Source organism: Peromyscus maniculatus, chromosome 17 (assembly GCF_049852395.1).
Source record: "Peromyscus maniculatus bairdii isolate BWxNUB_F1_BW_parent chromosome 17, HU_Pman_BW_mat_3.1, whole genome shotgun sequence".
Classification (NCBI taxonomy): domain Eukaryota; kingdom Metazoa; phylum Chordata; class Mammalia; order Rodentia; family Cricetidae; genus Peromyscus; species Peromyscus maniculatus.
The window spans coordinates 31971178-31999061 of NC_134868.1; the positions used below are offsets into that span (position 1 = coordinate 31971178).

The 27884-nt window shown below is 42.4% G+C and overlaps 1 protein-coding gene across 1 annotated transcript in view; it reads left to right on the forward strand.

The window, feature by feature from the left end:
* Positions 1-17466, forward strand: part of Asah1 (N-acylsphingosine amidohydrolase 1) — a 34792-nt gene extending 17326 nt beyond the window's left edge. The window contains exons 3-14 of the mRNA XM_006996665.4: positions 2709-2799; positions 3757-3843; positions 7175-7253; positions 9205-9279; positions 10083-10128; positions 11338-11482; positions 12337-12391; positions 12496-12577; positions 14556-14687; positions 14774-14897; positions 15320-15376; positions 16426-17466. Coding sequence (XP_006996727.2) covers positions 2709-2799; positions 3757-3843; positions 7175-7253; positions 9205-9279; positions 10083-10128; positions 11338-11482; positions 12337-12391; positions 12496-12577; positions 14556-14687; positions 14774-14897; positions 15320-15376; positions 16426-16515 — 1063 coding nt within the window. The 3' untranslated portion in view covers positions 16516-17466. The remainder of the gene's footprint in view (positions 1-2708; positions 2800-3756; positions 3844-7174; positions 7254-9204; positions 9280-10082; positions 10129-11337; positions 11483-12336; positions 12392-12495; positions 12578-14555; positions 14688-14773; positions 14898-15319; positions 15377-16425) is intronic.
* The last annotated feature ends 10418 nt before the right edge of the window (positions 17467-27884 follow it).

Here is a 27884-nt window from a genome sequence, read left to right on the forward strand (position 1 = left end):
CTTTTCAATCAAGCGCATGAATCTAGGTAGGATACACCAGCAAATGTGAGGGAGGAAAGGGACACCTGTTTGTCTGGCCTGACCAGTCTCATCAAGGCAGCTATCAAGGGACTGACAGCCACATCACCCTACATCCACTGGAATTCCACTAAACATTTCTTTTCTGCTGCTCATTAGCTGCTGTGCACCTGCTCTTATTTGTATATGTATGCATTGTGTCACTTGGGCGAGTTTGCAAGCCACCTAGGAAGGCAGCTGGGTTCAGATATTATGATTGATAGTACAGTGACTGGGATAGCAAACGCTGAATCTCAAAAAGTCACATGATATTTACACTGTTTAAGGTAGAGTAGCAAAACATACTATGGAGTATCTATTGCTCACTAAGGCTAAGTGCTTTCTACGTATTTCATGCAATCTTCACTACCCTCATAAGGTAGGTGCAGTTGTTAAATTCAAGAATACCAGCCTGGTAGTGGTGGTGCACGCCTTTGATCCCAGCACTCGGGAGGCAGAGGCAGGCGGATCTCTGTGAGTTCGAGGCCAGCAGAGCGAGATCCAGGACAGGCGCCAAAACTACACAGAGAAACCCTGTCTTGAAAAAAAAAAATCTTAGAGAAATGTTTAATGTGAGATAAAATATCAGATTAAGTTAAGCTTTAATTATGAAAACAATGTGAGGTTTTATTATCAAGGTTTCCCAGGTCTTTCTCTTCCCACATAACACTGATCCTCTCTGATAGTGAGCTTCTCTGCTCTCCATTTCCTCTGTCAAATGCTTGGGCCTATCTGAGACTCAGCTGAAGAAGACTCAGGAATTTATGGAAGGTGCTAGGGCTGTGCTGACTCTGTTGATGCTCAGAGGGAGCAGCTGGTTGGAATTCGCAGGTAGAACACCTGCCACCAATGTGCTGAGCTCCAGGAGCGCAACACTTGGTTATTGCATCTAGCCATGGGAATCCAGATGCTCAGCCTGGAGGAAGGAAAGGTTTAGTACCATCAGCCCATAAATGGGGTAACAGATTACTAAACCACGGGACACGATTTAGCATCGTTAGTCAAAAAGAAGAGGAGGAGAATTAGAATTTTCATAATGAAAAGAGTTTTCTCCCCAAATATTTAAGTATACAAATATTAAGTATAAAGTATTCATGTAGGTATCAGCTTCTAAGGAACCGAGGAACTTGAAAAGAACGACAAATTAATTATATATTTTATATACATATGATAAATGTAATACAATAAATATACATTTAAACAAAATTATAATTAAGTCATTGTAATTTTGTTTAAATGTATATATCTAAAATTGAGTACACTTCTCTCCACATCTGTATCACAACATGAGTGGGTACTGGCTAACAGTTCCATAAAATCTTGTACATATACCTGGGTCCCAAGCTCAGCACCATTTAGAGAACCAGATATTCATGGTAATAAAGTCTACACACAGACCCAGTAAATGACTTTCAGGAAATAACCTCTTTCTGGCTGTAAATATAAGGCTAGATGATCTGGTAAGAGCCTGGAAGCATTGCAACACACACCAGTATGTACCCTACCCTTTTCTTACAGTAATACATGGCTCAAGTGATGGATGTTTTTAGGTTTAGTTTTAATCTGATAAATCATTGAATGCCACACCCTCGAAAGCTATTTCAATTTGTTTAAAATTACTAGAGAAGAGCTAGTGTGGTGACATGAATGTGGTGACACATGGAAGGGATCCCAGTGCTTGGTGGGGGGAGCCAGAAAGAGTACAGGTGCCTGAATTCAAAGCCATCCTTAACTACACAGCAAGATGAAGGCCAGCCTGAGATATATGAGATCTTGTCTCAATCCCCATTCCCCAAATGGGTGAGAAAATGGAATTGCTGTATCAGTGGGAGTAATTGTAGAGTTTGCCCACCAGAAAAATGGCCCAGCTCCATTAATAAGGGGTGGACGTTGCTATATCCTCATAGCAGAGATTGCCGTGGGTAAGAGCAGGAAATCGAGAATGTGTGTGACAGAATGGTGCTTGGACTTGGACTTGCTCGAGGCAGATAAGAGGAGTCCACAGGCATAGGGAGAATCAGAGAGTCGATCATGGGAGGCCTGTGTTTGTTGCCACTGTGGGCTTATAAGGTGACCTCGCTGAAGCCATCATATGAGACAGTGCTTTGACAATAGTGTTAGGCCGACTGACAAAGCATTCCAGACTGGAAAACCAAGTGGTGAAGTGTCCTAATGTCGAGAAGGGTCTAGTGGCCCAGGCCTAGACTACATTGTTATAGTTAGGAAAAAAACAAAAGCAGGCATTTTCTGTCAGCAGTATTTTAAGTATTTGAAATTGTAGCTCTTGAACCACAGTTGACTCACACATTACCAAGTCATATTAACCTTCCAGACCCAGTAGGTATAATTATTTGTATGATTTATTCTTTGAGCCAGGGCTCATGATGTTGCCCAGCATCCAGAGTACTGGGAATACTATGGCTGGCTCAGAATGTATAAATCTATTCTATGATCCCTGAGTCTACTTCAGATTGTATATGCAAAAGAGGGCTGAGGCACCGGGTGCAAACTCAACTTCCTTTGCAGATTTTTCTTGAGTAACCAACTTCTATACTGTTACTATGGATATGTGTCTAGTCCATCCTTTCAGCTCTATGACCTCCTCCTGAAAGTCACTTTCCGAATTTCAAGATGATGCCTTCTCATTGCAGATACAGAGGACCAGTTCCGTGGTACACCATAAATCTTGATTTACCACCCTACAAAAGATGGCAAGAATTAGCAGCTCACAAGGCACCAATGGTATGTTATAAATCTTAAATCTTCTTCTGATGTTATAGAATATAATTCTGCTGTTTAAGAAGTACTTTATAAGGTGGGTATGGAAGCCCACAGCCATCCTTCAAGCAGCTGGGAGACTGGCAGGACAAGTGTGAGGTGTGGAGGCCAGCCTGGTCCACATGATGAGTTCCAAGGCAGTCTTGGCTATAGTGAGACCCTATCTCAAAAATACTACCAAAGGGGCAAGAGAGATGGCTTATCAATTGAGAGCACTCAGGGCACTCAGGATCAGTTCACAGCACCACAGCGTGGCTCACAATCACCTGTGACTCTAGTTCCAGGGACTTTGATGCCCTCTTGGCCTTGGTGGGCACCAGGCACACATGTGGTACCTATCCATAAATGCTAATACTCATGCACATGAATAAAATTAGTAAGTTTAAAGGTATATTTTTTGATACTCTTCTGCCATGTATAGTAATTGATAGAGGAAAATATGTCATTTCCCTGTAGCTTTTGGCTGGTAAAAGTTTCTCCTTCCCTTTGTACTGTCTCCCTCCATATAAATGATTAAGAAGCAATGCTACTTTAAAGAGAAAACTGTTTACATAGTCATCGAAAATACTTCCAAATTGAACTGCTTTGTTACCTTTTTTTGTTTGTTTGTTGTTTTTTCAAGACAGGGTTTTTCTGTGTAACAGTTCTGACTCTCCAGGAGCTTGTAGACCAGGCTGGCCTGGAACTCAGAGAGATCTGCCTGCTTCTGCCTCCTGAGTGCTGGGATCAAAGCTGTGCGCCAATGCCGCCGCCGCCGCCGCCGCCGCCGCCGCCGCCGCCGCCGCCACCACCACCACCACCACCACCCGGCTTGTTATCTGTTTTGAATAAGTCAGAAGGTCTACATTGGTTTTCATGACACCAATATTCATCTTAAATCTCAGTAGTACTTTATGTCTTTTTATTTATTTAATTTTTCAGGTGAGGACTATAGTGAATTCCCTCAAGAATTTAGTAAATGCATTTGTGCCAAGTGGAAAAATAATGCAGATGGTGGACCAAAAGTTGGTAAGAAATATTTCCTGTAGTTAATTTTAAGGACACACATATAAACACACACACACAGAGAGTTAAAAAGTTGTGCTTGGGTGCAGAGAGACTGAAGCAGCAAGCGCAGGGCCTACAAGGGTCTGCACCAGGTCCTCTGTGTATGTAGTAGAGCTATTAGCTCAGTATTTTTAGGGAACTCCTGACTGTGAGAATGAGTGGGTCTCTCACTCTTGTGCCTGCTCTTGGGACTCTTTTCCTCCTGTTGAGTTGCCGTGTCTTCAGTACGGTAGTGTTTGCTCCATCTTACCATATTTCCTTCTGTCATCTTTGTCTGTTAGCTCTTAGAAGCCTGTTCTTTTCTAAGGAGAGACAGAAGGGAGTGCATCTGGAGGAGAGGAGAGGTGGGGAGGAACTGGGAGGAGTAGAGGGAGGGGAAACCGTAATCAGGATATATTGTATGAGAAAAGAATCTCTTTTCAATAAAAGAAAAATATGGTGCATGAGATTTGTTTAAGTAAGAAATAATTCACTGACCTTTTCTCAAGAACTTTAGGGATATTTACATTTATTTTTAAGCACTGTCAAACTTGAGATTGGATTATTAGAGTCACAGGATACAAAGCATGGCAGGTTTTAGTACTTAACTGCTCCCTGATTTGTGGGCAGTTAGGAAGCATATAGGAAAACACACTGATTTCATCAGGAGTATGGGATTTCTTGTTTTTATAGTTAGGTATACAGGTATGCTACTGACAACCTAGTTAAACTTCCCCCCCCCCCCACACACACACCAGAACAGCTCAGTGGTAGAGCACCATGGGTAGCATGTTGGAAGTCCCAGATTTGATCCCAAAATGAGAAAGAAAAAGTTCATGTTTTAGAAGCACTTTCTACAAGAAACTCAAGAGATTTCTCTAAATAAAGATAAAATGACATACATGTTCATCCTAACTGTGTATTCTCTGGAGTCCACTGGTACCTGTGACCCTTGAAATTCCATTGTATTGAATGTTTCTTGTGGCTAGGCAATCACTGAACTACTTCCTTCCCTGACCCCCAGCCATGCAGGAAGATTTCACAATGCTTTTAAATTTAGGTGGTGCCAATGAAACATCATCTAGGGACTGGTCCCCCAGAACCCCCAAGGTATCATCATCATCTAGGGACTGGCCCCCCCAATCCCCAAGGTATCCTCATCATCTAGGGACTGGCCCCCCAAATCCCCAAGGTATCCTCATCATCTAGGGACTGGCCCCCAGGACCCCAAGGTATCCTCATCATCTAGGGACTGGCCCCCCAGGACCCCAAGGTATTCTCATCATCTAGGGACTGGCCCCCCAAGTCCCCAAGGTCTCCTCATCATCTAGGGACTGGCCCCCAGGACCCCCATGGTATCCTCATCATCTAGGGACTGGCTCCCCAAATCCTCAGGGTATCCTCATCATCTAGGGACTGGCCCCCCAAATCCTCAGGGTATCCTCATCATCTAGGGACTGGCCCCCCAAATCCTCAGGGTATCCTCATCATCTAGGGACTGGCTCCCCAAATCCTCAGGGTATCCTCATCATCTAGGGACTGGCCCTCAAACCAGGTATCTTCATCATCTAGGGACTAGAACACCATCTGTGTGTTTTCCTATATGCTTCCTAACTGCCCACAAATCAGACCCTCAAGGTATCCTTATCATTTTTCAGATGCTGCTGCAAAGTGCAGGTCATGGCGAGGCTGGAAGGCTCTAGAGCAGATTTGGGGAACTAATGACTTTAGGATCAAATACTTTTTGCGTTGGGGGCTGGCCTGGTACTTTAGGGTATTAAGTTGCAAGTCTGGCCTCTATCCACTGCTTTCTTTGTTGTTGTTTGAAACAGGGTCTCACTATGTAGCTCTGGCTGTCCTAGAACTCACTGTGTAGACCAGACTGGCCTCAAACTCACAGACCACCTGTCTCTGCCTCCTGGGTGCTGGGATTAAGGGTGTGAGCCACCACACCCGGCTACCCACTGCTTTCTTCTTCAGTTCTAACAACCAAAACTTTAAGGAGACATTGTCATCTCCTCCAGAACTGCCCTAGTCCTAGGGACTGGATGATCAAAGCGCTTCCTCCTTCCATATGACCCTTGCATGCGCCAGCCAGCAAGCCTGTGGGGTCATGTATGTTCTCACCTCTTCACCAGAGTTATCATATAGTAAACATACTGAATGTACCCAGAATGAAAGTTGGTAGAAACAAAAGCAGAATGATTCCTCACATGCCCCAGTACCCAATTCCTGCCTCTGTTCTGAATGTCCATAGGGAGGCAGCATTGATGCCATGGTTTGGAGTCCGGTCTTATGCCTTTTAAGGCTGTCACGCACCTAGGAAACTCTAGTTTTCTGATTTGGAAGGATAGCATTTACTAACAATACATATTTCATATGGTGAGTGTGAGGACTAAATGGCATATCACTCATGTGTTCATTAGGTCATATTTGTTAAATTGGCTGGAACATTTCATTCCCAATACCTTGAATTCACAGGGAAACAAATACTATGCTTAGTAGGGTCACCTTATGCAGATGGTGAAAACAGGATGTTGGGGCAGTGAGATGGCCAAGCCTGATGACCTGACTTCCATCACCAGAACCTTCACAGCTGAAGGAGCAAACCAACACCTGCAAGTTGCCCTTTGACCTCCACACATGCTTTGTGGCATGTGTGTGCACATACCCTGTACACAAGATAAATAAGCAGTAAAACAACAACAACAACAACAACAACAACAACAACAACAACAACAACAAAAGTAAATACAGGACTTGTGAAGTTTAAACACACTGTCTTAGGTGGGGGGTATAAATTGTGCTCTCTGTATTTGTGCTTAGCTGAGGTTTTAAAATAAGATACAATGTCTGTCATTGAATTGTTTAGCTGTTGTTTGCTAATTGAATGCCACTGATGCAGTTTAGGTCAGGACCAGCCATTAACCCTGACAGACAGTTTTGGGAAGTGGTAAAGCTATGTGTTAGTTGCTGAGTATTGCCAGTCTCTAAAGAATGAATGAGCAGAGTTTTGCTCCTGTTGATCTAGATAGTGGGTCACTTTAAGTCATGTAGGTAAACTGATTCCAGCGCCCTTCTCTATGGGACCGGGCCAAAGATATCAGTAGGAAAACAGAATCTGAGAATCACAGTTTCCATAGGAGTCCAACACCAAGCATTGTATAGAACCTTTTAGAAATGCATGATATTAAATGCTTTAAAAATAACATATCTCCTATTGCAATAACAGTATCTGAAAGAGCTGTAGTCAGAAAACCAGATTGCAAAGCATGGGTTTAAGTTCAATGGTCATTAGTTTCTTTCTTTTCAGCCTGGTCTACTTGGCAAGATGCCTGGCCCTTTTGAAGAGGAAATGAAGGGAATTGCAGATGTTACTGGGATTCCTTTAGGTAAATTTCACCTTGCAATGCTTAAAACATTTGATAAAACACTGCGACATATTTGAAATCTGATGTACTATATTACAACAAAACACACAAATCCTAGGTTTAAGCAGCTCTTTGAAGGTCTACATATGTATCCACGAATGCACATCTCACTCATAAAAGGTGAAGGAATTCCAGTCCTTCAAAATGTTTCATTTGTCCCTTTACATACAATAACCCTGTTCTGCCTTCACCTTTATGTTAAAAATAAAACTGAGCATTTGAATTTCTGTTCTTTCTTAATCCTATCAATATAGGCTGTTGACCATCTGGGTTGTTTTCAGATTTGATGTATGTGTTTGCATGCATTCTTGCATATGTTTTTTAATGGATATATACACTAATTTCTCTTTAAATGAACTTTTGAGTCATAGGGTAGCTACCAATGTACTTAGCCTTGTAAATTCTGCAAGACAATTCCTACAATGAACAGACCTATTGACAAGCATAGCATGAGAAATTTAATTTTCTCTCGTTGACACTGCATTTCCCTGGTGAGTTACTGACTTTTTTTTTCAGTTTGACTTTTCTTTATTCCTCCATTTTGGGGAAAGGCAAAGCACTAGTCAAGGTCTCTTCATACATTTCTACAGATGAAGCACCGTTTACTAAAATTGAGGCTCTTTGTTTTGGATGTAAGGCAGGTGACTCTGTATCCGGTTCTGTTTGTGAACTTTCTCTCGTTTCATTGTCTTGGTCTTGTATCGGTCTCATGCTGTCTGAGTTACTAAAGCTTTACAGTAGGTACATTTTAACAGTGTAATCCTTCCCCGTGCCTTCCTTCAGTACTGTCTTATCCCTGTTGTTCTTCTGCATCCCCATATGCTGTATAATCAGCCTGCCACCTTGACAGTGGTCAGAAAAGGTCTTACATATTACTCATGAAACTATTCTTAGGCAGTGATATTTTGGGCAACTAATTTCTGTCTTCTTGTTTTTGTTTTTCCCTTTTTAAGACAAACATTCACTGCTATGTAGCTATGCTGGCCCCAGTTTCAGGGTACTCCTTCTCCCCCTGAAGGGTGATGGAATTCTGGGCATGTGCAGCCTTGTCCAGCTTTTGAAGTTTTTAGTTTCAGCTTTCAGTTTGTATCATTTATGGAAAAAGATTTTTCTCATTAACCGAGAAGCAATCAAAGCCATGGAGTCACCGTTTTATGTAACCGGTGGTACTTTTCACAAGAGAATTGATTGAACATCTCTGTAGTTTCTCAACGAAGCTGGCTCATGCTTTTGTTTCTTTCCCTTCACTACATGATTTTTAAAGGGTCAGTAATACTCATCGGCAAGTAAAGGAGCCGAGTCTGACAACCTGAGTTCTGGATTCCTGGGATTGACATGGTGGAAAAAAAGAATCAACTTCCAGATTGTTTTCTCATCACCACACGTGCACCATGGCACGCTTACACACACAATGGCAAACCTATGCACACATCATGTAGATGCACATGTGAATAAATGCACATATAAATAAATATAGAAATATTTTATCAGGCGGCGGTGGTGCATGCCTTTAATTACAGCAACTAAGGAGGCAGAGGCAGGTGGGTCTCTGAGTTCAAGACCAGTCTGGTCTACAGAATAAGTCTCCAAAAAAAAAAAAAAATCTAACTGAAAAATAATTTAAAAAGATAACATACTGGAAATATATATTCACCATTTACATGAGAAGAAAGTCTTAATATAAAAAGAGCTCTCACAAGTAATTAACAAATATAAATATCTTTAGAGAAAAACGTATTAACATAAATTAACTGAAAATAAAATATATTGGGGTAAAAATGCATGTTAAGCCCAGCATGTCAGCATTTAACAAGACAGAGAAAAACATGCTACATATCTTTAGGTTAAAAGTGGAATGGCATTTTCTTTATGCTGCCATGGTTATTAACAAAAAATTTCCTTTTGTTCACAGGAGAGATTATTTCGTTCAACATTTTCTATGAATTGTTCACCATGTGTACATCAATAATAACTGAAGACAATAAAGGTAACCCTTTGCTAAGGAACATGGCAGTGCAGAATACAGTATAAAATAAAGCTTCTTTAGAGGAGAATTAGAACATTTATTAATGGGGCTTGCTATTTAAATTATGTGTATATTGTGTACAGTTGAGTATATCCTGGTAAATTTTGATAAACACACTGAAATTAGCCTTAAGACAACTAGAATGCGTATTAAACTGTAAATCAGACATGTGCCACTCCCTAAAGACTAAGTATCCAAATATATAGGCCTATGGGGGCCATTTTTATTCAGACCACCACAGGCAGTGACAGATGTTTTCCTGGAGACCCAGAACCAACATCCTCTCATAATTTCCCAGCCAACAAGCACTGTGTATGGAACCCTTACTTTTCTAATGTTTTCCTGGCTGGTCCCCAAGATATATGGCACAAGGTGACTTGCCCTTCATTCACTCTGACTTTTGACCTACATCTAATACTTGAGATCGACATCTCTAAGTGGTAATTAAGGAATTAGGTATGTCACGTTAATAGAGGTGAAGATATCTATGTCCTGGTAGAACTGTAGTTGTCCAAGAAATAAGGATTTGCTTCCATAGCTGATCTTATCCAGAGCCCCAGATCTCAGATGTTAGATAATGTCCCAGTGTGATAGTAATACTAGTGTGAACTTGGTAAGCCTTATTCTGACTGTCAGGCTTCTTAATTATTATATATTGCTAGGTGATACAGTTGGGAACAGATGTTCACATCTATCTTTACATCAGTGATTAAGACACCATTGTAGTTTAACTGGATACATGTCTCTTACTTACTTCCTGATAGGTCACTTACTACATGGAAGAAACATGGATTTTGGAATATTTCTTGGGTGAGTAAGTAATGACATACTTTTACTCTGTAAGAAGTGTGGAGTATAGTCTTACCTTGATGAAAAAATAAGCTCCTGTTCTGTGCAGAAGATGGCCATGAATGAAGATGACTGGATTCTTTAGTGGTGGAAAGGCAGGCACACTGGGTGGCCTCTCGGTTGCTTAGGGGTTGTATCTCAGAAACTGCACCTAGTGAGCAGAAGTTGGGACCATGCATGAAGGGCACAAGTGCTTATTTTCATCTATTGCTTAGAGAAATCTGTCATCATGACCTTTATGAAAAATAATGGCCTTGTAATTAGAGGTCTTTATTTGAGTCTGGGTCTCACTATTTATATAACCAGAGTTAATCAACTTTTCTGAGCCTCAGTTTGCCACCTGGAAAAGGGATGAAACTGCCCTGTTTTGGATGAAGAAAAGTTTATTCTGGATCACAGTTCAGAAATTTCAATCCTTGGTCAACTGGCTCTTCTGTTTTTTTTTTTTGCTTTTTTTTTTTTTTGGTTTTTTTCGAGACAGGGTTTCTCTGTGTAGCTTTGCGCCTTTTCCTGGAACTCACTTGGTAGCCCAGGCTGGCCTTGAACTCACAGAGATCCACCGGGCTCTGCCTCCCAAGTGCTGGGATTAAAGGCGTGCGCCACCACCGCCCGGCTTGGCTCTTCTGTTTTTAAGGCTGGTAAGGCAGAGCATCCTCTTGGTGGGAGCAGATATCAGAGGAGGCTGCTCACCTCCTAAAATGAGGAATGCATTAAAGACAAAATATAGCCCCCAGGGGTGTACCTCCAGGGTCCTGCTTCCTCCTGAGTTTGTATCATCTCCCAGTAATCTCTCAGATTGTTACCCCATCAGTGGATTACTCTTATCACTTCCCGAAGCCTCCTCACCTCTGCACAGCGGTTTATTAGGGATGGGACCGTTAGCCCATGAGCCTTGGAGGGACACTTCAGATCCAAACCATGGCACACTCATTCTAGAGATCTTGTTAAAGCTTATCCTAAGTGATCAGGCAGAAAATGCACCTGTAAGCCAGACATGAAATCTCAGGCCTGTAATTCCAGCCCTTGGAAGGTTGAGGCAAGGAGGATTGCAAGTTTGAAGTTATCTTGGATTCCATAGCAAGAGGCAGCCACAAACACACAGCATCTGTGTAATATCTGCCTCTCACCTTCATCTCTGTCTTGACTGTCACCAACATTTGTCTTTTTCAGGTGGAATATCAATAATAACACTTGGGTCGTTACGGAAGAATTAAAGCCTTTGTCAGTGAACTTGGACTTCCAAAGAAACAATAAGACTGTTTTCAAGGCTACAAGCTTTGTCGGCTATGTGGGCATGTTGACAGGATTCAAACCAGTAAGAAATATGTTATACAACTTTCTAAGTAGTTTTGTGTCCTGGTTTTACTGTCTGGGAGTCTAAGAAACTGAGGATGTATAAAGAATATGAAGGTAGGCATGATGACACACTCCTTCCATCCTAAGGAGGCAGATGTTGGTGAGTTCAAGGCCAGTCTGGTCTATATAGTAAATTCCAGGCCTGCCAGGACCACGTAGTGACACCCTGTCTCAGATAGACAGACAAAAAGAATGTGAAGTCCTATTTTAGTCCCTTGTCCTCATCACTTTTGTCAGTACGAGACTCCACAGCACAAAAAAAGGAAGGGGATGGTCTCTGTGCCCATTGAAGATAAAGAGCATGTGGGTGACTGTCAAAATCTCCAAATAAAAGTGGGGGTCAGCCCTGGGTCTCTTGATGCATTCAAGGCATGGGCTCTTTGCTCTTCATTTACAAGCAGTGATTTCCCACTTAACTCACCTCACACAGTGCGTGTGAAAATGTTTTGAACTTAGAAAAGTCTTTGTAGCCGGGCGGTGGTGGTGCACGCCTTTAATCCCAGCACAGAGGCTGGTGGATCTCTGTGAGTTCAAGGCCAGCCTGGTCTATAGAGCGAGGTCCAGGACGGGCACCAAAACTACACAGAGAAACCCTGTCTCGAAAAAACAACAACAACAACAACAACAAAAAAAAAAAAAAAAAAAAAAGAAGAAGAAGAAGAGGAGTCTTGGTAGTGTTACTGTGGTTTTGATTTCTCTTTGCAATCCTCCAATACCCAGTTCAGGTCTTTCTATACCATTGTCCTGGTACAGAGATGGGGCCTTGAAGAGCACAATGACATTTCTGACTGTATTGTTTTGTCTTTTTCTCAGGGACTGTTTAGTCTTACACTAAATGAACGTTTCAGTCTGAACGGTGGTTTTCTGGGTGAGTGGAATGTCTGGAGATGCAATGGGGATCTGTCTTTGGAAGGGAGGGCAGTAATCCAACCTCTTGGTCCCGTGACACTGTCTGCATTTCGTCTCTTCCAGGTATCCTAGAATGGATGTTGGGAAAGAAAGATGCCGAATGGGTGGGGTTTATCACTAGATCAGTTCTAGAAAATAGTACAAGGTTTGTTGCTTTATTATCAAATATCTGTTAAATAACTCATATTAAAATATAGAAATGTTTGCCAAGCCCCAGCTTTACAGCCACTGAGGAACTGTTGTTGTATTTCTTAGGTGATTCTTGGACATTCCTGTGGAATTATTCCTGTTTTCTGTGTGTTCTTGCCACAGACAAAATACATAAGTTGTAATCATATTAACCTAGAAGTTATGGTCTGTTGTAGTGGTGAAATAATACCAAATTGTCTTTAGCACATACTCTGTCCACATGACTTGGAGAAAACAAGCATCGATCTTCCATTTAACACTCTCCAGGGAAGAGAAGTTGGTTGTCTTTCTTGATTATCAACTCCCGTTCTTAATAGTCCTCGTTGTCAAAGTTACTTTCTGTTCCCCAAGTCTGGTAGGGTTTTGTGTGTATGTGTGCTTTTGCTGGTCTCAAATTCACTATGTAACCAATGACGGCCTTGAACTCCTGGTGCTCTGGCCACTACTTTCTGGTGCTAGGAGTAACAGGCACCACCGTGTCCAGTTCTGTGGTGCTGTGAGTGCATGCTGTCCAGGACTCTGCCCCTCCCCAGCACTGTGGTTGTATTTCCCTTTCTTTTGTGAACAAAAGACATAAAGAGAAAGGCTAGAGGGTGACTCTTGAGAGCTCCTTCAGATTTGGGGTTCTCCCAAAATTCCCACGTAAAGATCATTGGTCCTCCAGGATGGTTGCTCACCACCCATGTCAAGACAGCATGCTCCTTAACCAGAGGTTTCCTCACCTTTTCCCATTCAGCTCCTTTTTGTCTAAAAATGCCTTATTTGATGCCAAGGATATAGGTATATAAAATATGTATACAGATCAAACCTTTACTGTAGTATAAAAATCAAACATTTACTGTAAATAAATTAACTTTAAAACAATTCTTTGGTATAGATAGGATTTTACCATTCATTAAAGACAAGCAAATATACATACTAACTACATGGGATGTACTCGTTTATATGAAGATGAATATTTGTCACCACAGGATGTAAAACATCTTCATTTTTCAGAGTTGATTGTCAACATTCAGAATGCCACTTGACATTGTTTAAAAAGGCAGAAATATATTTAGGGGCATTTAAAATGAGATGTTCTCGAGGCTGGAGAGATGGCTCAATGTTTAAAAGAACTTGCTATTCTTGCAGGGGTCTTGACTTATGTTCCCTTCACCCACATGGCAGCTCACAACCACCTGCCACTCCAGTTCCGTGGGCTCTGATGCTCTCTTTCATGGCTGCTGTACACATGTGGTGCACATACACACACTCAGGCACACACATGTGATAATAAATATTTAAAAAAGTTAAACATTCTAACACAATTCCACCCAAAAATGAATTAGTTTTATACTTACAGCTGAGGAGTAATAGCAGAAGATTATTAAAAGGTTTTGTTCCCTTAATTAAACCATTGTTTCTGTGTGAGCAGAAAACCTAGGATGGGTAGTAAAACACTTCAGTTTGTAACAGGGCTTTAATTCCAGCCGCTGCCCTGGGTGTGAGCACAGGTATTTGAGGCAGCACCCATTGGCCTTGTGTGGTGGGCAGCCGGAGCAGTGCGAAGCGCACGTTCAGAAGCAGGGCCGCAGCGAAACTGTACAGGCCGCTCAGGAGAGCACCCCAGCAAGGCCTCGGCCTAGGAGAGCACCCCAGCAAGGCCTCGGCCTAGGAGAGCACCCCAGCAAGGCCTCGGCCTAGGAGAGCACCCCAGCAAGGCCTCGGCCTAGGAGAGCACCCCAGCAAGGCCTCAGCCTCAGTTCACAGTTGTGGGGTTTAGAACGAATGCGTGGCCATTGCACATTCAGAAAGCTTTCACTGTTGCCCACTGTGTGTGTCCACATCCAGTTAAGTAACTCCATCAAGATACCTGTTTCCCTCTAGTTCCCACAACTGAAACCCATCATTCAAAGTCACCTGAAAATTCTTCTTTTAAAACTGTTCCTATACAGTTATGAAGAAGCCAAGAACACACTGACCAAGACCAAGATAATGGCCCCCGCGTATTTTATCCTGGGAGGCAACCAGTCTGGGGAAGGCTGCGTGATCACACGAGAGAGGAAAGGGTCTTTGGATGTGTACGAGTGAGTACATTTGATGAGCGAAGTAAGTGAGAACAGGAGCCCAGCCCACAGGAACCCTAAGAGGGAAGCTCTCTTTTTGTATCTAGACTCGATCCTCAGCATGGCAGATGGTATGTGGTCCAAACCAACTATGACCGGTGGAAAAACACCTTGTTCCTTGATGACCGCAGGACGCCTGCCAAGATGTGTCTAAATCGCACGACACAGAAGGTATGTTTGCGTTGTCACCTGCGGAAGGACACTGTCCCCGTTGTGGGTGATCTTAGTTCTGGTGTTCTCCTTTGACCTTGAAGAATTTGTAAACCCACTACTGAGTATCTCTAGACACACCTCTTGGAGCTTTTGCTATTGAACTTAGGGAACAAATTCTTGCTGTGATTTTCCTTCCTTACACTAATTCTGTAAAGTTAAATAACAAATTCAAAAACAAATTTTGAAAGAATAAATTACAAAAGGGGAGGAGGAGAGAGAAAGAAGTGATACGTGAGAACGGTCACCTTTGTTACCAGGGGTGACTCCAAGGAAGATGCCTTAGGAAGACTGACAAATAGTTTTTGGTGGCCCATTTGTATGGGTAAATGCAACTGAAGGTCTGTATTTCATCTACTGAATACAATTGTTTTTGTGTCTAGAATCTCTCGTTTGCAACCATATATGACGTCCTATCAACGAAACCCGTCCTCAACAAGGTATTTATACACACACACACACACACACACACACACACACACACACACACACACACACACGTACTGCTTTCGGGGAAGAATGTGCTTCTGTGTTTTGTCTTTCTCTGTTACCTTACATCATTTTGGGTATATTGGTTATGTCCAACTTCAGGTGTATTCATTCATTCATTCATTCATTCATTCATTCATTCATTCATTCATGTTTTTGAGGCAGTGTCTGTCTGTGTCCCAGGCAAGCCTGGAACTCACTTTGTAGCTCAGGCTGGCGTCAGGTGTGCACAGTCCTTCTGCCTTAGCCCCCTGAGTTCTGGGATTACAGACAGGCACTGCCCAATCATCTTTAAGTGCTCATTTTTGAAAACTATTGTTGTGTGCCTGAAACCACAACTTTAAGAATGAAGTAAGGGCGTTGCTCACTTGGCAACACCGGCAAAGTTGTTTCAGCTTTAGCTTCCCTCACCCCGACCCTGCACCACAACCAAGAAACCTACCCGTCCCATTTGCGTAGTCATTCTATGTACAGAGGTACATTCTGGATCTATTGCCCCCGACTGTCCCATTTCTCTGGTTTTGTCCAGCCTCCCTAACATACACAGCCTGCATCACCTGCGCCAGAACAGTCCTCCTTCCCTTTAGCGTTTGGAACTCACCAGGGACGGCCCTCCTTGACTTGTCTCAGTCCAACCACCATCTTTCTCCTTTGCACAGTATCTCCTTGTGGCTTCAGGGTGGGGTGCATGCCATGGTCTGCACGCGCTGGAGGGTTTGGGTGTGTGCTCGGTCCTCCGTGCGCCTACAGTTTCCTTTCTGCAGCGGAACTGCATTGAGGGGAAGTACGGCCAGAGCCAAGCTGTTCTGTGCCATAGTGTACCCTCGGGCTTTGGATGTGTGCCACTTATACACGGGAGAGGGTGAAGTGAGTCTTAAAGGTTCACTGATTACTATTAAACATCACTAGAAAGCAGATCCTTGGGGGGATACAGATGCTATATGTAAAAGATCTTAGACTTGAAAATATCGTTAAAATGAAAATAACTTTTTCTTTTCAGCTCACTGTATTCACAACCTTGATCGATGTTGCCAAAGGTCATTATGAAAGCTACCTGCGGGACTGTCCAGACCCGTGTATAGGCTGGTGAGCAGGCATGGCCTACAGGACAGACTGAGGCCTGGAGACGTTTCCTCTGGCGTGTCTACTCTCCTGCCACAGGCCTGCTGTCTTTCCGTCATGAGATTGTCCTCACTGTGTCCGCAGTTCACAGACTGTTTCTGTTGTTTTGATGGCCACCACTGCTCTTTACGGGTAAATTCTTTACGGGACGCACGCCATGTAGAATTTGCCAGTTCATTTCACTTTGACATCGGGGAAGGGGTAACCCTGACCTCTATGGAATATATCAAGGTTCTTTGCTGGTGTTAAATCCAGTGCCCTGTGTGATTAATGTATGCGTTCACTCACCTTTTCTTTTTGATAGACATGTTTATATTTGTCTATCTACCAGTATTTTTCTCCTGGTCCTCATGAAATCAGCATGCCATTCACCTTCGCTGTTAGTGACAGCAGTGTGATTTCACTGTGCTTGGCTGGGGTTTCTGAGATGGACAATTGATACTTATTTTAATACATAGACCTTTGATTCTGGAAATTGTATTTGGGATGGTTACAACATAATTATTATATAAACAGTGTTTTTGTTTTAAAGAATAGAAGTGTTCTCTTTCTCCTAATTAGTCTACCAGTAACCCCAGGAAGTTTCTAGCTTCAAAACCTTGAGTTCAAGAACTCAGCACAAACTCATCATTTTAAATTCTTGTACGTATAACCCATTTAATAGTTTTTTTCATTTTTCCTTCTAATCAATATTTTTTTTAACTTTTCATACAATAAATATAGTTAACAATATTTTTCAGAAATCAATCTATTTATAAAAATGCTAACAGAATTTACCTTTCTAACTTTCACAATTGATAGTGAAATGTATGCTGTTGGTGCCATATGGTAGCCATTTAATTTTGTATCATGTCGGTTGTTGTATCACGATGCTCAATAAACAGTGGCTGGCAGTCAGGTCAGCACTCATGCATGCTGACAGGGTGTGTGCCTGTGTTGCTTGGAGGGTGGGGGTCATTATCAAGAGATACAAGCAGAGCATAATATCTAGATTAAACAACAAGGGTGATGCAAGGAGATTACTAAACATATGACTTAAATGGTCACAATCTGTCATGACTAATACTCACCTCTTAACCTAGTAGCGTCGACCCAGTTTGCAGGTATGCAAAGGCACCTTTTCCCCTGGAGACTGTACACAGTACATGGCTTCCGCAACGCCAGCATCTCCAGGACTGTTTCAGAGAAGGGACAGGGATTCGCGAGAGGATCTGTATTTCAGTAAGATTCCAAGGTGGGCACGGTGGTGGTACATGACTATAATCCGAAGTTGAGAGGTGTCAGCCGAGGAATCAGAAGTTCAAGGCCAGCCAGGGATACACGGGACAGTCTCTGAAAACCAAAATAATAAAAATGGAATAAGATTCAACTAGAGGAAAAAAACAAGATTCCAAATTTGACCCTCTCATAAGACTGAAATGAGATTAAAAACCGATCCATGATATGCAGTAGGCCTTGACAGCATGATAATGTGCAACATTCTTCTGATTGCTACAGACTGCTTCTTTAGGAGTATGTCAATGACTTGGAATAAGTGGCATTAAAATTTTAGTAGCATTGTTTAGTGGTGAAGCAGTTTGTAGACAGTGTATGTAGTCCAAGCTTGTTTATACAGGTGCTCACACACAACTATATAGCTGGACTAGAAAGCGAGGCTGAGACGGGATTAGCCAAAATGTTGACAGTTATTTCCCCTGGTTAATGGTCAGAGCTATTAAGACTCAGGAAGGAACCTACCCGCTTAATATTTAGGAATATGATTTTTTTTTTTTAAGGCAAAGTCTTGGAGCCCTGGCTAGCCTCAAACTTGTGATCCTCCTGCCTCAGTCTCTAGAATGCTGAGACTCAGGCATGAGCCATCGAACTGGGTGGTTTGGGAATTATGATTTGAAATAGAGTCCCACACTTAACTAGTACACATCAGGCCCTAGGTTCAATCCCAAATATATATATATATATATATATATATATATATATATATATATATATATGAGGTTGGAGAGATAGTTGAATGATTAAGAGTACTTGTTGCTCTTGCAGAGTACCCAGATTTATGACCCAGCACTCTAATGGTGTCTTAACAACTCCAGTTTTAGGAGATCCAACAGCCTCTTCTGGCTCCCACAGGCACCAGTCACCCATGTAGCGCACATACATACATATGAACAGGCAAATACATACAAATAATATTTTCTTAAAACTAAAGTAGAGGGGGCTGGAGAGATGGCTCAGAGGTTAAGAGCACTGACTGCTCTTCCAGAGATCCTGAGTTCAATTCCCAGCAACCACATGGTGGCTCACAACCATCAGTAATGAAATCTGGTGCCCTCTTCTGGCTGCAGGCATACATGCTGTATACGTAATAAATAAATCAATCTTAAAAAAAAAAAATAAAAAATAAATATTAAAAAAAAAACTAAAGTAGAGGAGTCAGGCGGTGGTGGCGCACGCCTTTAATCCCAGCACTCGGGAGGCAGAGGCAGGCGGATCTTTGTGAGTTTGAGGCCAGCCTGGGCTATGGAGCGAGATCCAGGAAAGGCACAAAGCTGCACAGAGAAACCCTGTCTCAAACAAAACAAAACAAAACAAAACAAAACAAAACAAAAAAGCAGAGCGCTAGCATAACTCACCTTTGTAACAGGTAACCCGTACCCCGAACTCACTGTGTGTCAGGCTTTGTAACAGAAAACAGCTCTGCATGCAGCAGCCTGTTTTCTCAACAAACCCGTTATGCTGGAAGGCCTACTTGACAGCGATAAAAGCAAGGCCGAGTTGCTCAGTTACACTAACAGAAGACACGGGAGCTGGGATTTGAGCCGGAGGTGTCCAACTCTTGGGCTTTTTATCATGACACTGTATTTCATAACTACAAGGAGCACAGCAGGCAGGCCTGATGTGGGAGGCCTCTGCTTGAGTTCCTGTATCCCAAGCCACCAGGCTAAGGTATGCCATCACGTTGGCTCTGTCTTCTGCTGGTTGTTTTTGTTTTCTCTGTGCAGCTTTGGAGCCTGTCCTGGAACTCACTCTGTAGCCCAGGATGGCCTCGAACTCACAGAGATCCGCCTGTCTCTGCCTCCCGAGTGCTGGGACTAAAGGCGTGCGCCACCACTGCCTGGCCTGCTGGTTCTTTGCAAAACACTTGAGCTTCTATAGGGATCCAAAACCTTTTGAGATCAGAAACTGTTGATAATGTGTTGGCTAAGAGGACATATGATGTTCTCGTCTACAATCTCAAATGTGCTTCATTTGGGGGATTAAGAATTAAAGACACACCACTACATTAAAAACACCAAGTTCAGGTTTAAGTTACGGAATTGCAAAGTCCAGGTACTTATTACTGTAGTGACAGAATATGTGAGTCCTCATTAGTTGATGTAAATTTACTAATATTCATTATCTTAGAATTGTGGGTGTTAGATGTGGCCAGCAGGTCCTAGACTACCTCACCCGGTGCATTGGCCCTGCCAGCAAGGTGCAGAGGTGTGGCTGGCCCTGTGCCATCAACACAACTTGTCAGCCTTTGGGGATGCCCTCCCTCTTGGACTGGGAAAGCAGGGTTGCCTAGCCAGTTGCAACAGAGCAGACAGGATTGCTCGGGCAATTTTCCACGGCATTTCTACATACCATGTGAGGATTTTACATCAGACTTTGGCAGGATTTGCTTTGAATAATAAAGATTATTGTCTCTCTATAGGGCAACAGTCGGTCAAGCTGACTAGTAGAATAGCTCTTAATGTATTTCTGGTAGTTTCCTAACCTTGAGATGCCACAGTTATGATAGAGATCACGTGGAGTACAGCATCCACTTGGCCTATCCATTACCTCCTTGGGGGACTTGGGAGGGGAGGCAAGTGCAACAGATGCAAACACACAGAGGTCCTTACCTCTGACCAGGAGTGCCATCAACTATTAGGCGGTGTGCTAGGCTAGATGGTTAGCTTGCAAGCAGGCTAAGATCTTAGCCCATTCATGGTTCTTATGACCTCATGTTACACCTGTGCTGTAGATAGTCTGTGAGATGCTGATCACTGAGCCTTTTAGAGCAGCTGGGCTAGGACCCAGGCATGTAAGCCCTTGGACAGCTGCTTCCTTCAAGGTTGCTTTGAAGGTAGGTCAAAGTGAATGATGTATATTACATTTCCTCAAGGTCTCAGCAGACTGAGGAAGGAGTGGCATTCAAGACATGAAGAAAATTGATGTAAATCACTTTTCCTGTTGACCAAAGGGGCCTGAGCCAACTAGGGCTTTGCATAGTGGAAATCTACATAAACATATCTAGCGTTCAGCCATACCTTTTCCCCTGAGGATCTCAACCTGCCTTGGTGGTCCCGTTTCTTTCTTATTGATAGTGGTGACACCTGGAAGCTACTGCTTCCGTAGAAAGGCTGAGCAACACCCAGCAGGTGTCTGAGGACCTGGCTTTCTGCAAATGTCCTCACTATCCAAGTGACAAGAGTCCAGTAGAGCATCTAGAAGAATTTGGGTTCCAGGTACCATGGAGCCCAGCACACACACTTTTGAAAGGTGAGTGAGAGGTGCAGAGGCATTGGATCCTAGTAGATTCAGCTCCACACCACAACTAGAACCTTTGCAGCTGACATGGAGGCATCCAATCTGGTGGCCCTGATTATTCCAAAAAATGTGTCCACAGTAGGGCATAACTATTAGTAATCAATAAGAATTTAAGTGTTTTCATTTATCAATAAAAGCCACTGATTTTCACACATAATTTTAGCTTCTGAAAAATTACTGAATGATTGTAAAATATTACCTTAAATTTATCACATAGGTTGGGAGTATAGCTGACTTGTAAAGCATTTGCCTAGCATGTGCGAGGCCTTAAATTCAACCTTTGGCATCACAAGATAAAGGTAGTTAAAGAAAAAATTACTACTCAACACCAAGAGATGGTTGAATGGCTTAATGCCTGTTGGCTTTAGCTTAATCCCTGGTACTCATATGGTAGAGGAAGAGAGCAACTCCATGAAGTTGTCCTCTGACTTCTTCCATGTGTGTTATGGTGTACACACACACACACACACACACACACACACACACACACACACACACACACACACACACACACACACTGCCAGGGACCAGCCTCAGCAGTTTCAGGGGTCTGAACGATGGGATACCTGGAAGGCGCAATAACAACTCAGAGACAATGTTTGTGCAAGCTGACAGGTCACTTGCTAAGTTTCTTTTGCTTCCCTGGCTTCTCTTAGCTTCTCTTACTTTCTCTAAGCTTCTGTTAGCTTCTCTTAGCTTTTTTTTTTTTCCTTTTTTTAAATTTTATTTTACAATACTATTCAGTCTACATAATAGCCACAGATTCCCTTGTTCTCTCCCTTCCTGCCCCCCTCCCCTTCCCCCCAGCCCACCTCCCATTCCCATCACCTCCAGATCAAGGCCACCCCCGAGGACTGAGATCGACCTGATAGACTCAGTCCAGGCAGGTCCAGTCCCCTCCTCCCAGATTGAGCCAAGCGTCCCTGCATAAGTCCCAGGTTTCAAACAGCTAACTCATGCAATGAGCCCAGGACCTGGTACCACTGCCTAGATGCCTCCCAAACAGATCAAACCAATCAACTGTCTCACCTATTCAGAGGGCCTGATCCAGTTGGGGGCCCCTCAGCCTTTGGTTTATAGTTCATGTGTTTCCATTTGTTTGGCTATTTGTCCCTGTGCTTTATCCAACCTTGGCGAGAAAGAGGAGGGTTTATATGGGCGAGAATTGTTGAAACCAAGGTTGGATAAAGCACAGGGACAAATAGCTTCTCTTAGCTTCTCTTACTTTCTCTAAGCTTCTGTTAGCTTCTCTTAGCTTTGCTACAGCTTCTTTAGCTTCTGCTTTTGCCCTGGTGACTTCAGTCTTTTATTATCATAAGAAAAGGGGGAAGAGAAAAAAAGGGGAAATCACCCAATACGGAATATTCTCATGATTCCAAAGGTTATTCTTAGAAAATCTCCAATATATTCTTCATCATCTTTTACTAAACACGGGAACTATCTCAGACTTAACACCAAAGCAAGCATAATCTATTTTTATTATTAATGATTATACAATCTTCTGAGCACTTGACCCAAAGGCTAGCAACATGCAGTTTCGCAAAAAAGGTAAAAATAAGAACAGTGGTTAATGTACCAGACAGTCATTTCCTTCTCACACAGCCTGCTCTGACCTCAAGACCCCTCCAGCCAACTAAGTTCCTCCTCAGCCCTCTGCAAACACCAAGCCCATGACTGGTGGACCACAACAACCCCAGACAAGAAATCTGTCTCTGCAAGTCAGCAACTTCTGTCCTTCTATATCCAACAATTCCAAGGAAGACCTAATCTAATTTATAGAGCTTCTATGAAAGGAAGCTCACCTTTTTTTGGCAGCTCTTTTCAATCTAGGAACCCAATAAAGCTTGTAACAATCACTCCATCAATTGTCACATTATCTCCACACTCCTTCAGGAGGAATAAAAAATATCTGGATTCAAGTTGCCATCTCCCTTTCTTGGTGGAGGCCACTATTTTCCTCCTATTCTAGGTTCCCACACTTTAGTTTGTCATCCCATCTGTATGTTACTCCATCCATAGTCTTCAGCCAATACCCCTTAGGATCTCAAGTTTTACACAATGTCCTTGGAATATCCTCAAAAACTGAATTATGGCCAATTTAAATCCAGTATGTTGATACACATCATCTATATGCTATAGTTGATCATACATTCAGTACAGTTTATCCAAGCCTAAAAAGCTCCAGGCTGCAGGTTCTTTTCAATGAACTGCATGACTGCCTCAACCCCAGCCTGAGTGATCATCTCTGTATAATTTCCTGTGAAATTTACTTCACTCCTTTCCTGTATCACAGAAATCATTGATCTAGGAACACAGAACATGAAGATCAGACAGAAGGAAAAGACTAGTATTACAAGCAGTAATTATATGGAGGAGGACATGACATGTGCATGCCATAAAGCGACCTTGGGACACGTAGGCATTTCTGCCTTGGTCCTCTAGAGGCATGCTAAGCAGAAGATCCGGAGGGGAATACACAGAGGCTTGATGGTCCACAATCTTGGGTCCCCTTTTCTCCAATCTTTGCTGGCGGCACGTCAGCCATCTTATATGCCATCCCCGGCACACAACAAATGTAATTTTATATATTGCCACCCGATTATGCTTCTAAATTTATTCACAGTGCCTAAAATGTTAAGGCCAGATTTGATAGCATATCTATAATCCCAGTACTTGGGAGGGTCAGGAGTTCAAAGGCAACCTCAGCTACATTGCTAGTTTGAGGCCAGCCTGAGCTATGTTGAGACCTAGTCTCAAAAACAAAAGAAACTGAAGATATCAATAAGACTTGATTAAGAACTGTAAGTTGCTATTTCAGACATCAAATATACTGACAGAATGTTAGGAAAGTATGTACCTTTGAATATTTGATGTGTAATTTTCCTTGATATTTTTGTGTTTTATTTCATAATTTAAAGGAAATAAAATGAATTTTTCACTATGTCTCCTCCAGCTTACCTCAGCATGTCTTATAAATACTATTATTTAATGTGTGCTATTTCACATGGAGTGGTCAGATGACCACTTTGTGCAGCTGGCTTTCTCCACCATATGGGTTGCAAGAATAGAACTCAGGTCATCAGGCTTGGTGGCAGGTACCCACTGAGGCACGCCACCAGCCCACAAACATCATGCCGTAACATGCCAATAGGCAGGAAACGTTGGAATTCCGACTGCTTCACCAGTGGACTGGCTGGAGACTTAACTGCCTTGTTTTCTTCTTTGCCTTTGTAAAATAAATGATCCACGATTATTTTTTCCTAGTTCCTCTAGGTTCAGGAAGCTAGACTTAAACTGTTTCTCAACTTTGCAGGCAGTTCAGCAGAAGCCAGTACCAGGTGTGGTTAGATACCTCAGGACTGTTTGGAGTGTTACTCACACAGATGCATGGGTGAACCCAGTAACATTTTTCCTGTCAAGTATCTAAAAGTGGTGTTGCTCTACTTGACTGGAATCGTGTGAATTGCCAGTACAGAATGGTCTGCACATGCGCACACCTGAGTATGCCATACATACAAATACACAAAAGGAATGTAGCTAACTATGTACAAACTTGTATAGGTTAATCTGTGTATTAACTTGAATTTTTTGTTATTGATAATGAATACTGTCGGTTTTAACTCTTTCCATTTTTTTTTTTTAAATTCTCTATTACATCCCAACCACAGTTTCTCCTCTCTCCTTTCCTCCCAGTCCCTCCCCATAACCTCTTCTCTCCTTTCCTCCCAGATCCACTTCCCCTCGTCCTTTAGAAAAGGCAGGCCTCCCAAGGACATCAACCAAATAGGGCATATCAAGTTACAAGACTAGGCACATCCTGCCATATTAAGGCTGGACGAGGCAACCCAGTAGGAAGAAAGGGGTCTCCAAAGCCAGCAAGAGTCAGAGACAGCTCCTGCTCCCACCGTTAGGAGTCCCATAAGAACATCAAGCTACACAACCATAACATAAATGCAGAGGACCTAGATCTGACCCATGCATGTTCCAAGGTTGTCACTTCAGTCTCTGTGAGTCCTGGTTAGTTGAATCTGTGGGCCATTTTCTTGTGGTGTTCTTATTTAACAAACTAGGAAAAATCTATGGTACAATGTGGAATATAAGTTGTAATTGATGGCGCTTATTTTCCTTGATTTTAATAATAGAGTATCTTATGTTTTCAATATTTAAGAATGCTAGTGGGGGGGGGCACTGGAGAGATGGCTCAGCATTTAAGAGCATTGGCTGCTTTTCCAGAGGACCCAGGTTCAATTCCCAGCACCCACATGGCAACTCAAACTGTCTGTAATTCCAGTTCCAGGGGATTCAACACCTTTACACATACATTCAGATAAAACATCAATGCATATGAAAATTGAAAAATCCTTTAAAAAAAAGAATGCTAGTAGGAGGTTTGGAAGAAATAATCTCTGGTTAGAACTAATTTATTTAATCCTTTTTGTGGGGCTTGAGAGATGATTGAATGGTTAAGAGCATGGCTGCTCCTCCAGAGGTCCTGGGTTCAATTCCCAGCACCTATATGGCAGCTCACAACTGTCTATAGCTTCAGTTTCAGGAGATCTGGCACCCTCACACAGACATACATGTAGACACAACACCAATGCACATAAAGAATTTAAAACATCACCTTTCCACATGAGCTCATAGACACTGAAGCAGAGAGCACAGGGCCTACACCAGGTCCTCTTGTGTATATAGTATTGCTTTTAGCTTAGTATTTTTAAGGGACTTCTGACGATGAGAATGAGTGGGTCTCTCACTCTTGTGCCTGCTCTTGGGACTCTTTCCCCTATTGGGTTGCCATGTCCAACTTTGATATGATAGTTTTTACTTCATCTTATTGTCATCTTTGGTTATCATCTCTTAGAAGCCTGTTCTTTTCCAGAGAGACAGAAAAGGAGTGGACCAGAGAGGAGGGGAGGTGGAGAGGAACTGGGAGAAGAGGGGGGAATTATAATCAAGATATATTGTATGAGAAAAGAATCTATTTTCAATTGTGAAGAAAAAAAAGACAAAAGGATTTCTAAAATTTTTTTTAAAAAATTTTAAAAAAATTGCCTTTTGGTACCTTTTTTTATTCCAGTGATCTTGAAGTTTTTGTCGTCTGGTCTATACATATTGAGAGTCACATCAGTGGGTTACTTAGTGTTACTCTACCTCAGAGAGATGGGATAAATCCAATAAAACATCTTGCTGAATGAAAAAACCCAAACTATTTCCCTTCTTATTATTGTTCTCAGGTGGCCATGACATCCAGGCATCAACTTGACTCCCCCTTTTCAGTTTTAATTATCTTTATTAATGTCAAATTCATCCTCTTCTCCTCCTCCTCATCCGTCCTTAGTCCGTTCTCCTCCCCTTTTGCAGCGCTGATGATCATGGGACTTTGTGCATGCTAGACATCCTACTCCTGATACGCCGAACCCCTCCCATTCTCTTAAGCAGTGAGGCATACTCGCTATCTTCTCACCTTACAATTGAAGAAACCGTTCAGTCATTGTCACCAGTCATTACCACAGTGATCCAGTGTCAGTCAGTTCTCAACTCTTCTTAGTACAGATGGTTCTTGACATGCTTTCTACCCGCTGTTTCCCCCTAAATGGTTACTTTAAAAATGGAAATCAAAGTTCTCAAATCATGAAGGGCACACTATGTGGGTTAATACTGATAAACTTCATTCACTTTTTCTAGTGATTTTTTTTCATCATTACCCTCTTGAACTTACTATTTTAGATTTTACTTTTAGATGTATATATGTGCCTGAGTTTATGAGTACTAGGTGCATGCAGTGTCCACAGGAGCCAGAAGAGAGCATCAGATCCCTTAGAGGGGGAGCCGCAGGTTGTGAGCTGGGAACTGAACTCCAATCCTCTTCAAGAGCAGCAGGCACTCTTAACTGCTGAGCATTCTTTCTAGCCCTTAATCCTATTTTAAAATAAATTCGACATTACACTTTCTACTGAGAAATAGATTTGAAAAAAATCCACTGAAGAGATATTGACAGCTAGCAGAATATTAAAGGCCTTTAATATTTTTATTCAATAAAACTACAAATAAACCTTTTCCTCTGCCCAAACATGTTCGCACAATTTCTCCTTTATCAGTCTGCTACTTCATTAATTTTATAGCCTTTTTCATATAAAAAATCTGCATATCTGGCTTAGAAATATAGACTTTGGAGGACTTGACAAAATCCTGGATGCCCTATTTAATCCTTGCAGCAAAAACATAGAGTGTCACCAGGAAGTTGATGCAAAATGTATATTACAATCTTTGTCCTATCCCACTGCTTTAAAACCTAGAAACCAACAATCTGGGGGATGTCAAATAAGACACAGCACTAAACACACTTGTTGGGCCAGTGAGAAGGCTCAAGGGGTAAAGGTGCTTGCTGCCAAGGCTGAAGACCTGAGTTCAATCCCTGGGACCTACATGGTAGGAGAACAGACTCCAAGTTGTCCTCTGACCTCCCCACATGTCCATCATAGTACACATGCATCCCTCCATATAGATAAATGTAACGATTTAATGCACATGTGTTTGTTTCAAAACAGGCGGGCATTTGGGTTCACTAGTTTGATAATCTGCCCTTTTTGATCAGTACATTCTCTGCAGTGTCCTCCTCAAACCCATTTCTGCACTAACAGGAAAACACTGAGGATGAGTCTATTGACCTGGAGGTTACAACTGTTGTTAAGGCCAGAGGTAGGCAGCTAGAATAGAATTCCAGCTCCTTTGAAGAGCTGGTGGAAGGCTGCTTTACTCTGT